Source organism: Prinia subflava, chromosome 7, assembly GCF_021018805.1.
Source record: "Prinia subflava isolate CZ2003 ecotype Zambia chromosome 7, Cam_Psub_1.2, whole genome shotgun sequence".
In the NCBI taxonomy this organism is placed as follows: Eukaryota; Metazoa; Chordata; class Aves; order Passeriformes; family Cisticolidae; genus Prinia; species Prinia subflava.
Genome location: NC_086253.1, coordinates 28526192 through 28539425, shown reverse-complemented (window position 1 = coordinate 28539425; position 13234 = coordinate 28526192). Strand labels below are relative to the sequence as shown.

Genomic DNA, 13234 nt, shown 5'->3' with positions numbered 1-13234 from the left:
TATTTAGTTCCATCAGAGCAGAACTCAAGGAAAGTTCTCACTAGCTATGTAGTGGCTGAATATTAATCCCAAATGGAAGCATGCAATTAAAGCTACAGTAGGTGAAGTTACATCTGCACTCTCTTCCCCTTGCCTCTTTCTCTGGGTTCTTGTCTCTCCACAAAGCAGAGTGTACCCCTTTCCCTCTTGACCCTAGCACAACTTTCTCATTCTCCATTAACATTTCATGAGGGACCAACCCTTTTCCACCCTTCTGTGAAATGAAGGTGGGGCGAGTGAAAGCCTGGGAGAGACAGGTTCTGTCATTCATCTTGCAGGGCTGGCAGCAGCCCGAAGCTGTGTTTGCAAATACTTCCCAGGCTGTACATAACCCAGGAGAGAAAATGCCTTCTGAGCTGTTGGTCACTAACATCCAAGGCTGCACAACTGCTGTGAAACAGATCTTCTCAGAGGCTTGCCAGTGGCTACAACAAATGAACTTCCAGAAAGATGAAAACTGAATATGTCTACAAAAGAGCAAATTGCCTTACCAAATCACTATCAAGTATTTAGGGATAACTTACTAGAATTTCTCAATACCAGGAAAATAGCATATCATCTCATTCATTTCCCAAAAAAATGGTTTTAATATGAATACACAAATAGAGCACCTCAAAAAAATCATGTCACAAGCAACTCCAGGACAAAGACTTAAAGCATGGCAGATATCTCAAACAGAAACCCAGAGACTGAGGAAGTTAAGTAGCTTTAAAAATAAATTCCCAACTATGTAAATGAACATTTGCACCAAAATGACACAAGGAGGATTTACCATTAACAAATGGTGCAGCAGTGCCTTAAAGAGTGAAATCTTGAAATCTATTGAAGGTTCAGTCCAATACCTATTCAAAAGTTTAGATCCAGTTTGGATTCTACTTTCTATGTCTTTGCTCCCTATGAAAATTACAGTTTTTCTGCTGTTTTCTCTACCAGTGAAGCCAAAACCCAGCAATTCAAGGATGGTTATTACATCCTGCTTGTCTTCATAGTAACAAACTTTCTGTAGAGACTGTGTTTCACAGTGCTGCAGTGGCAGCAGCAGGGATGAGAGGCAGGAAGACAGCTCTGCCTCTTTGCATCACTTAATAAAACACACATTACACAGGGCAATGATAATTGAAGATGACTTACATGAGACCCCTAAATCTCACTAAATCTTCTCAGAAATACACATTTTCCATCTTACCCTGCTAGCGTTGGGACTTTCTCTTTGATTTAGAATTTCTTGCCGCTCTTTGATCTCTCTGTTCAGAATGATCTCTGTACTCTGAATTATCTGCCTGCTCACCCTCTGGCTTCGATGAGTCCAGCTCACATAACACTCCTCACTCTCCCATTCTGCTGCCTGCTCTGCACACAGACACCAGCCTGCCACCATTAGATTATACAGAGCTCATGAATCAAATCTGCTCTATTCGCAATCACTGTTCATGTTGGTCACTGCAGACAAGCTCAAAGGCTTTGTTTTTTTGGTCTCTCATTGTGCCATTTTGTATGAGATGTGTGAAGAGAATGGCCTGTAGCTGGAGGAACTTACCATCTTAATATGACCATGAGGGACAGAGAGAGTGGAAAAGAGGAAAAAAAACCCAGAAGAGAAGGAAGGAAAATTTCCAATTATGAAAGAAGATTGTAGAGAAGATTTTGAATAGGGAAGGACAATAGTGAGTTTGGTTTGTTTGTTTTTGGTTTTTGTTTTTGTTTGTTGTTTGTTTGTTTTTGGTTTTTTGTGTTTTGGTTTTATGTTGTTGTTGTTGGGGTTTTTTGGTGGTTTTTTTTTTTTAAGTGTTGGGCTTTTTGTTTGGCTTTTGAGTTTGGGGTTTTTTTTGTGGATTCTGCACTTTTCTATTACTGCATTTTTACATACAACCTAATTTGCATTTCCACTGGAAAGAAAAAAGTACCTTATGCCGTGCCTTTTATTCTATGAAATTTTATTCATCCTGCCCTAATTCCAGTGATGGGACCAGTGAAGTTGTAATGTGTTACTCAGGTAACAAAAAGCTATGTGTGGGCAGTTTGCCTGTCAGGTCACTGAAGGAAGGGTAAGCAGTGGTGTTTAATACTCTTGCTGTGGTGAAGCATAACACATGGCTAATGCTAAAAACTAATCTCAGCTCACAGCTTATTGCCATCAACTTTTTTATAACCAAGAAAGATCTGTTGCTCAAGTTTAGATACTTGTAAATGTTTGGACACTCTCATAGATTAATACTCCCATAAACTTCTCAAGCAGGTGCCTCACATATGGCTAAAGAGAATGAAGTTTTAACACTTCCTTTCTCATTTGAATTTTAAACTATGGCACCAGCACTAATGTCTCTTTTTTTTTTCTTTTTTCTTCAATATTCAGTATTTCAGAAAGCATTTGGCTACAGGGGTAGAACTTGTGGGTTTGGTTTTTTTTAATAACAAGCATAGTTTATAACCAGTTGCATTAAAAACAGGTTAAAATGGAGCGATGTGCAAATGAAACTGGAAGTATATCTTCTTTCATGTTATTCAGTTAATTATTATTTTGCATTTATGGCTGTGATTAGGAACGCTTTCTGCATTCCTGTGTTGGTGTATTTATTATTCTTGGAGCACACAGTGATAGTGAGACAGCAGTTCAGAAACAGCCAGATAAGCTTACACTTTGAAGTGCACAGAACTCTAATTAAGCTGTGGGGCTGTTTACAAAGCAGGGCCATAATCACACCATGAAGATTGTTAATATTTACTTGAGACAATATTTAATTTGAGGCTCATGGATGTATATTAGAAGGCTACGCTACTCAGTTTATATGCATCCTTTAGTATGTATTTAATTCACAACAAAAGCTAATTAAGGTAGATATTTCGACTAGAGCTTCTCAGTGTTCCACCAGAAGAAGGTTTAGACAGTGAAAAGTTCATGAAAGCAACACGAAAAATTTTATGAAAATAACAGCTGTAGTTTGCATCACATACTGCTGCCGGGGGTGGGGTGGATTTTGAGCATTTTCTTTCTCCACATTATGCACCCTTGTTATTAAAAAATGCAGGTGTGGACCATGGCATGAGGGTAAAAAGCAGGTACATCTTGCAAAAGCAGTATGTGCAGAGGCAATCACGGTGACCTGGAGAGAAAGTGATTGTCCTTGGGGCTTCTCCACACCTCTCCTACCACGGGGAAGGAGAATGCAGATATGCCTGGCAGTGCACTCTTGACAGCATGGAGGAGACTCAGGAGACTTTCTCTGTTGGTCTACTCTCTCCTGGCCTATCTCTTCTCCAGACTGCAGCCATTTAGCCCCCTAGGCTGTTCAAAGGTTAACACCAGGGCGTTGACACAAGTCAAATGGGCACTTTTCTGAATGCACAATACAGTAGGACACATAAGGTTGAGTCCGTGGACTGATAAATTGCCCAGATATTTGCACAGTTAGAAAAGGACACATGTTTGCTAAGTGAAACTTCTGGATATTTTTACTTTACTTAATTGAAAAATGGAGATTTTTTTTTGAAAAAACAAATCCAAATGAATCAAAATGTGGCTTTGTCATATCAAGAAATTTGTTGAGATTTGCCAAGCTTCTATTGAATCTTCTATGTTTAAACAAAATGCACCTTATTTCTCTATCTTTCCATAGGAATTTCTCTAAATCTCTCCAGTCAGGTCTGATTGGTGGCTGCTTCTTAACCTGATACATGTGAGATTTCTCAGATGCTGTAGATACTGCAGAATCAGATTTTCTTTTGGAAAGCATCACATGTAAAATTCAAAGTGCTTCTTTCCCAGCCTGGTCTCTTAGATAGCATTTGGAGACCACTCCTGAGATATGAAACAATAACACATGCCATGTGCCCAGCAGCTTTTTATAATTAGATATGAAATTCTGATTCTGAATAATTTCTTTTGTTTTGTGATACTTTTGGAAAATTATGGCATTGCTTTTTCTGCTTCCGTAACAAGGGGAAAGATGTTTGCATGCATCAGATCAGGCAGGCTGCATAAACCACACAGCAAAGATGCTCTGGATTTGCAACACCATTTGTTACAGCCTGTAGAGAAGTCACAGCAAAGCTCAAACTGTCATCATGTTTAAAAAACTATGTATCTCTGGGTGCCTGTGCATATTTCGGATACATACATCCTTTCAGACCCAAGGGGCCAGAATCACACAGAGACATACGTAAGAATTTGCACATTCATGAAGAGTCAGAGGGGAATCAATGTACTTTAGAGCATGCTTGAAGAGCATGAGGCTTGCACAACTGTTAGTTTATTTCCTGAGAGCTGGACTTATTTGCCAGAACTAAAAACGATACCACTGTTCCTGTCCATCCTAGTACCCAATGCATTCTGTCTGGTCTTTGCCTTGAAGAGCAGAAAGGACCTTTGCTATTATCTTTGCAGACCAGAGTATGGATAGAACCACTAAAGGACAGAAAACAGATAGGTTTGGCAAGTGTAGGTCCTTCAGCTGGAAATGCTGAGCAAGGGTAAGGTAATAGGGAATTAGCCTCTGCCTCCTGCCCTTGGCTGGTTTGAGAACTGTGTGTTAAAGAGCAATGAGCAGCACTTTACAATTAGATTCAGCCTCGAAAGGAAGACTGGAGAAGCACAGCTTTGCTTATGCTAACAAGAGGTTTCTAAAAATATTTCCAAAAAAAGAAGAGGAAAAGTCAGCGGTTGCAGTCCCAAGGCAGGCCAGGCCTGGGGGACACCACCGCCCGTGGACAGTCAGGAGTGGAGCTGGTCTGAACCAGTGAGAGGGTTGGCAGGGCAGGGAAGGTAGGGTCTTGTCTGCTCCTGGCATTACACAGAGACTCTTCCTCAGCATGCATGCTGCTCCTCATGCATGGAGTGGGATGCTGTCTCTCTCTTGAGGATGTACTATCACCTCACTCCCCTAACACCAGCTGCTGCAATCCCATCTTGTCAGAAATAGAGCCCTCTCCTTCAGATTCCCCTCATCTTATTTTTGATTCAGCACACATCTTTGTTGACTCATCCCATTTTTAAGAATTTACTTTTTTGGGGTTTTCATCTCAGCCATTAAACAGAAAACACTGAATAAAATGAAATTATTCTGTAAGATAGCTGGAGTACTGACTGCACTATGATTGTGGTCAACACTAAAATTATTCAAATACAAAAACCTGTGTCTGAGGGTGATCATTCTTAAGTTTCCAGACACAGTGAAGCCAAAAGATAGAGCTGCATCATAAATTTTACTTAGATGCTGGTTGGTGGTTTAAGACTTCCCTTATTTTTGCATGCATTTTGCTGTAACATCTGTATACAGCTAATTGAATTGAAAATGTAAGACAAGGAAGGGTGTGTTTTTCTAGTTACAGAAACGATATTTGTTTTCAGGAGATTTTCCAGTACATTGTCAAATAGAGCAGCAAAGCATTTTGCCATTTTCTTTAAAAATATATTCCTTGCCAACCCATAAGTCTAAACATTAAAACCTTTTGCCCTTAATGTCATTCACAGTGTTCCAGTTTAGCTGTTTGATTTAATAATAGATTAATCTAGTACATTCATGTTGATCAACATCAAAGATTCACCTGGTGAGGTCTGTGCCATGTCCTTGGTACCTGTGGCCCCCTCTCCCAGTCCAGACTGTAAGCACGAGTTTACCAGAGAAATGCAGAAAGTTATTCCACACAAACAATCTGCAAACAACTGCAGGCCTGTGATTCACATAGATGTCTCTGTGAAAAGAGCTTCACCTTCAGGGGGAGAGGGAACAAGCCCGAGCTGAGATGGAAAATATCCCCACATAAGCAGGCATCATTTGGGCAGTAGCAACTGGGGATGTGAAAGGAGCTTTCCTGAGATTCAGGGCAGGGCTCTCAACAAGAGTGTCGAATAATGCACCACGGTGGTGGCAGCTCAGTGGCTTCCCCCTGAGCACATGGGTGTTCTCCAGCACAGAACTCCTTGTCACTGTCACCCTGGCCCTGTTGCCACCAGCTGCCTCTACACTGGGCTTGGGGGTGCCTTTTCAGCATCATGTGGGTAGTGAGAGGTGCAGACCAAAACTGAATGTATTGTTCCACAAGGGGCATTTCATAAATAATGCAATAATGGAGATTTGAGGCACAGCTCTGCCCCGATACCATCTTTTAACATGATTTAAAAATCCTTTAAAAGCATGTGCTTTCATATTGCATGGTAAATTCTTATCTCATTTTGTTACTCCATTGGTTGTCATGAATCTCAGATTTCCTTTGCTGATCATATGTATTTGCTTTTAACTGTTTTCTCCATTATATCTCTGTCTACACACTTCTAAAATTAATGTCTTTTATTTTCTATCCATACTTCTTGCCTATCTATATCTAATTATTTATCTGCCCATGGCCATTAAAAATTTTCTGACATTTAATTCTTTACACAATTTTACTTAAACTACCTATTTATTTGTGTTGTAGCATCACACAAACAAATGCTTTTAGCAGTATTTTTCTTCTTCATTACAGTTTATTCCTCCTTTGCCCTTTGCCATTTTCCAGACCATTTTTTAACTGTTTGTAAGAACTCTTTTAAATATTTAAAGTATATTTATGTTGACATATGTAGTATAACCCGCAGTAATCCTCAAATAATCAAATCCTAATTTTATATTTATATATATATGTTGCTGATTTTATTTTTAAATTCTTAAAAGTTGTTTTAGTTTTTAAAATTAATAATGGTCGGCATGTTTTTATTGACATTGTAGCCTGGACTAGGCACATGATTTTGAAAAAGTTTCCGCAACACCACTCTTTGATTCATATCTCCAAGTATGTGAATTGGATGGCTTTCAAATGAAACTAAGCCAAAAGATGCACCCTGGTAGTGTGCCAGTGATCTCCAACCCATTCATGAAACCCCAAGGATTCATTCAGTTCACAAGATGCAGGTAGACATAGTTCAACGTAACTCTACTTTGAAATGTGTCAAAACTTTGGTACCATTTATTTTGCTGTATAAATCAATCCTCCTGGGCTATGTTGTTGGTAGACACGGTCAGTGGTAGTTAAAACCTTGTTGAGACTTGTTACATCCCCCTGGGGAAATGGTTTCTTCTCCCTCAGGGACCCCTGGAACTCCTGTCATGTAGTCTGACCCTTCCTTCCCCTTCTGACCCCATTGGCTGTGTGCCAGCTGGCCCCTCCCTCAGAAATCCTGAGAAAAAGGGACCCCTGTCCCCCGGGAGCTCTCTCTCGCTCTTGGGACATCATCCTGGAATAAAGACTTGCAGCTAAAAGGGTAAGAGAGCCTCTTTTGAATCCTTTTCCTGTCTTTCTTGATATAAGCCTACTAGGCCTGAGAAAGGCTGAGCTAGCTGAGACACTTTGAAAGATATAAGTTTGTATCAGAGACTGTCTTCATCTTTGTTGCCCTCTAAAATAGAGAAATTAATCTCCTGACTAAGTTACCGCTTACTTTATCTTCTTTTAAAAATGAATAATTCTCTTCTGAGCAGTTCACTAATAACAACAACAGCAGATCTCATCTGAACAGAGTGTATGTGTTTCAAAACAGACACGTTGTGCTCTGGTCATGACATCAGCATTTGCCTTGTAAGCCTATGTCAGTATTTGCCTGTGCAAGCATTGCACTTGCTCTACCAGGAATTTCTGCAAAAACAATAATTAAGAAAAAAACAAAACACAAAAAAGAAAGAAAGGAGAAAAAAAAAAAGGAAAACATAACCATGCAATAGTGTGTTATCATATGGAATTTCTCTAGAGAGTTGGCTGCTTCTTTCTCCATCTGGCCTCAGAAAGAAGGAGGAGTATAATAAGGAAAGCAACTGCAAACTATAGAGATCACTCACTGTTGTTTTGTTCAAAGACATAGACAGGACATTAGTGTTTGCAGATGCTCTATAAAGATAAAAGACTAAAGCCAAATGGGAAGAAATTATGATGTGCATTACATAGAGGGTGAGCCAGTTATTCCCTCAGTTACACCATTGCAAATCCCATAAATTTATTTTCATTGTCAGAATGAGATAATGGTTGGTCTTAAAGGAAATGAGGACTAGTGAAATTGAGGGGAACTGAGAAGACACCAGAAAAAAAATTACATCAAATAAGAAAGTGTGAAATAAATTATGCTATGAAAAGAAAAACTATTTTGTTATAGAAAGAAATTCAAAGGGAGTGAAAATCCCTTTGTTAAGGGTTAAAACTCTCAATTCTGTAATTTGGTCTCAGTATGCAAACCTTGTGAGAAGTTAATCAACCAGTTTTAATGATAATACTTCTAAAGAAAATAATAGTATCTAATCTTAGTAGCTCTAACTGCAGTAAAAAAAAATTTAAAGACTACCTGTAGAATGAACATGAAGACAACTTTGAGTTTTTCCTTTCCTGTATAACAGAGGGCATTAGATTTTTGAACTGACATCTCTCATCTCTTCACACATTACCACATAATAATTAAAAAAGGAAAGAAAGTCTCAGGCATTCTTTAATTCTTCCCTTTCTCCCTCAGAGAAGCCATGGGACACAGTAATCAATTTAAAAGGTCAAAATAAGCAAGGTCAAATGGCTCCATTTATTGTTACTATTAATCTCAGTTACATTTGTAAATAATTTTCATATGGGAACTTATCTTTCTACTCAGCAAAGATGTGGCGGTTTAGTTCCCTCACCTTTTTTATTATCTCCCCTTTTCCTCTCATTTTTTCCATCCTTTCATTAGTGCATTGTCATGAAGTACTAAATATAAGGAACTCAGAATTGGCCCCATTGTCTGCTTTAACTAGGGTAAAATGCAAAAAAAAAAAAAAAAAAAAGTAACAAAATAAAATACCTGATCTCTAAATATTTGAAATTACTTTATCTCTCTTCTATTTTTTACCTTTTTCATGTCTAAATATGAAAGATTACCTGAAATATCAGCTAAGCAGGGAAATATTATCCTAATAAATGAGCATGCAAGTATGTGCCTGGTAAGTTATTTGATTAAACAGGAAGCTAGAATCCTATAGCTATCCACAAATAAAGCCCCAAATCTAAATGACTGTATCGTTAGCTCATTTGTAAACTGTTCCAGATGTAAGATTTTGGCAGCTTTCCAGTAGGCTGGCTGCAGTCTGAGCTTTCCTGCATCCGCAGTGAGAACTGCACTGCCTGACTCTTCAAGGAAAAGCTGCACAAGGCTGATGACAAATTATATAAAGTAACAACCTGCCTGCCTGGCAAAGAGGAATCCAAACAGATCCCCGGGCAGAGAATGCCCTTTTTCCTGGGGCTAAGCCGTGTGACCTGGATGAGTGATCGATCTGCATTATGCATCACCAGGTGAAAGCCCCTCTGAGGAGATCATTAAGTGATCATATCAGAGACTCCACTGCTAGAGCCTTGGATGTTATCTGGAAAAACACGAGGGACAGACGACTGGCAGGTGAGAAGGACATTACACAAATATATTTTAAAATTCATAAGGGATCAAAACCTATAACAGTAATTAGTGGTACCATTTGCATGTGTATCGGTGTAGCCTCTGAGCGTTTCTCCACCCTTTTGTTTGTGTGTCGCGTTACATCTGTGCTGTGCCTAGGGTGGAACTGCATGTGCTCCTCTAACTAAATGAGACAAACTTTGGTTAAAAGAAAAACAACGCTGAATTTTGGTCCAGTGCTATGGCAAAAACTCCTCAGACTGAAGTGTGCTGAAGCATTTTATTTTATTTTGCTGTTGGGTCAGACCCTGTGCTTTACTGCTGTGGTGTGCTTCAGTGAGTGGCATTAAGGAGCGTTTTGTAGCCAAGGACTGTGTCAGTTGGAATATCTGGGCTGTGCACTGAGCAATTACTGGTATTTCCTCTGGCAAGGACTGCGGTGCTGTGAGCTTCGAGTGAGTGTCAGGTATGCCAGAGCTAGGCTTCTGAGATATAAATTACCAGCCATCTATATAGTTTCAGTCCATATTTTTAGTTTGTCTTACAAATATTCAAAAACTCAGGGTAAACCCTAACAGAGGGCTAAAGAAGATAATTTAACTCTATTTTTCTCTTCTATTACTGTCTGCTAGATCAATTCTTCTTATTCATCCTGCTGGGGTTGTTACTTTTATTTTGCAAAAGGTTTCAAAAAAGGCAGCAGAAATGGGTGTGACTGCCAGAGGGATCATTTTGGTTTGTTTGTATACTTACAGTGGGGGTGGTTTGTTCCAGGGGGAGGGAAGGAGGGAGGAGAAATGTGAATAATGATAAGATCAAGGATGGGATGACCAAGAGGCAGACTTTATGGCTTACTAATGTAAACTGAACTTTTACATCACTCTCCTGCATTTATGTTTTGGAGGAATAAGAGTAGCTAAGTGCATAACAGACATTTGGTTGAGTACTGATTCCAAAACTGATTACATCGGGTAATCAGGCAGTGAGTGGCCCTTGTCCGTAAAGAAACACGTGAGCAAAAACCACCTCTGGATTAGATCTACTCATAAAAACCTTGTTCTGCCCACTTGTGTAAGTAACTGGATTGATTCTGTGCCTGTTCCCATAGGTGGCAAAGGAAAGTGAGTTTCCTAGGCAGAGGAACTCAGCCTTACACTGTTTTACAGTTAAAACTCATGGTCACAGGAGATGGGGGCATCATATTTACTTCAGTGCTCTGTAGGTGGTCACAAATATGGAGTGTCATAAAGCACTAGACATTAACCTCTCTTCACAGCAAACAGAACTGGGCAGACAGTCCACTTCACCTCTCAAAAGCGTGTTATAAAACTGGGATCCTTTGGTAGCCTAAACCACTGCAGGATATGGAGCAGCAGTCACAACAAAGGTCTTGATGTTCAGGACATTGCTGAAACTCCACGGGAAGCAGCACTGAGAGGAAAGAAATTCTGAGTGAAAAGGCATGGACGTTACAGAAATCCATAAATGGAAGCCTGTGGGGCCAAGTCAACCACTGTTTAATCTGCATGTTGCCTGGTCAGCTGGACACTTGTTTATCCTGACATTCATTGCCATTCTACCTGCTGGAGATGTTTATATGAATGCTTTGAAGTAAGCTTTTTAATTTATCATCAAGTTCAGAATGGCATTTGCATCAACAGACTCCAAGTACCTCTGGCCTGTATCCACCTATAACAACTGCTACCAAATGTCTTCTGTAAAATTTTTTCCCTCTCATCAGCTGACATGGGAAAGCATTTAATGATATGTAATTTATACCTTCAGAATGTGACCTACATATGAAAGTATGCAGATTTTATCAGGATACAAACAGAACTTGATAAATGTATATATTTAACCTTGCATATGATTATCAAATATTTGGAGGTTAAACAACTGCTAATTATATTTCTGGAGACTCTGTCACATTCCTAGAAACAGGGAGTGAACGTGAACCCTTTAGCCCCTTGAGCTACAGTGATAAGGGTCGGCATGTTTTTATTCTACTTGGCAGCTGGTTATGAGCCATCTCAGTTTTTATCAATACAAGGCTTAGTTTTAGAGAACCCTTGAAAACAGTGACAGTTCCATTTTCCAGGCTGTGCTGGTGATGTAGATTTGTCAGTCCACTAGTATATTAAGGCTGCTGTCAGCCAGAAAATCTAAAAATCATCAGGTTAAACCCCCAGTAAGAAGTACAGTATGTAGTTGGAGTAGATATCAGGGTGTATTCCAGAAAATACTTCATGATTAACAGAGATTCAGGAAGAGAAACAAAACAGTAAGTTGTGTTGCTATTCTGTTTGTTCTCTGAGATATCAGCAGTTTAAACTGCTGACTACCTGAAAATGGTCAAGAAGGGTCATGACACTGAAGGAAGAAATCCTCTTAGATCAGCAATTTGTGTTATCAGGACACGCCTTGACAAAAACACATTATTTGCAAAGGAAAGAAGAAAATCTGAAACATGCATTCTTCATGGCATATTCAAGTAAATGTTTTGCCTTCAAAAAGACTTCCAGCCTGCAAACAGAAATAGTACTTCATGAAATGTAATTTGATATAATCATCATACAGGGAGTACTATCTACTTCCTAAGTAGGAAATACATAATGGAAAACATTTTTTTCCATTAGATAAGAGTGGGTGGAGAAGAGAAGACTTTGGGAAGTTCTTGTAGCAGCCTTCCAGTATCTAAATGGGGTTTACAAGAAAGCTGGAGTGGAACTTTTCACAAGGGCATGTAGGGAAAGGACAAGGGGTAATGGACTTTAGCTGAAAGACAGTAGGTTTACATTAGATGTTAGGAAGAAATTCTGTACCATCAGGGTAGTGAGGCACTGGCACTGGCACTGGAGAGGCTGTGGACTCCCTGTCCCTGGAGGTGCTTGAGACAGGGCTGGATGGGACTCTGAGCAACCTGGTCTAGTGGAAGGTGTCCCTGCCCATGGTAAGGGGCTGGAAGTAGAAAATCTTTAAACTCCTTTCCAACCTAATCCACTCTCATCATTCTAGGATTCTATGACTGTGTAGTCTTACCTACACAAAAGAAAGAGAGCAATAGTCGTGTACAAAAAGCATCAAAAGTACTTGAGATGTTGTTAAAATTGTATGGAATTGAATGACTGTAGCTAAGAACACATTGATTTTGAGTGGGTGCAGTAAGGGAATGCAGACTCTCAGGTCACCTCTGTCTGCTCTCCTACACAGGGCACTGTAGAACAGCATCCTCATGTTATATTCAAACCCCAATACCAGTCTTGAGTTGCTGCCTCTGCCATCTTATCATGTGGCAGAACAGCCTGTGGTTCAGCCAGCTGGGGTGGAGCACACTCATATAAATATGCTATATGTCATACTATATTATGGTACAATGACACAGTTGTATGAATTTGGTATAGTATATCAATATGGAATATATTTATAAAATACCTACCCTGAGGAGCAGTGAGCTGCAGTTCATCATAGCAGCACAGATCATGGTTTTCCACTCTTTTTCCCACCTTGATTTACTTAGGAAAAGAACATCTAGACACATGTATGTAGTCATATCTGGTGATCTTAAAATGTGGGAAATTATTAACTAGGTAAATCATTAAATATTTTCAATTTCTGAGACATCTAAAATGCCCACTAGAGGTGAGGAAAAAATTGGAGTAACAGGTAATGGAGTGAACAGCAAAAAAATAAGAAGACTTAAGTTGACAGAGCCTCTAAATAGGTAATAAGAAAATTGTAACTTTTCCTATTACTGCACTCACAAGAAATAGATGTGTTTCCTCTGGCGTTCTCAGTTAACTGCCCTTACCAATGTCA

The 13234-nt window shown here is 39.4% G+C and overlaps 1 protein-coding gene across 6 annotated transcripts in view; it reads left to right on the top strand.

The window, feature by feature from the left end:
- Positions 1-13234, top strand: part of DLC1 (DLC1 Rho GTPase activating protein) — a 246968-nt gene that overhangs the window by 132831 nt on the left and 100903 nt on the right. Inside the window, exon 1 of one of the 6 annotated variants that reach the window (XM_063402003.1) lies at positions 7042-9421. The exons of the other annotated variants lie outside the window; for them this stretch is intronic. Coding sequence (XP_063258073.1) covers positions 9307-9421 — 115 coding nt within the window. The 5' untranslated portion in view covers positions 7042-9306. Of the gene's footprint in view, positions 1-7041; positions 9422-13234 lie in introns of those variants that run through there. 6 annotated transcript variants of the gene reach the window in all.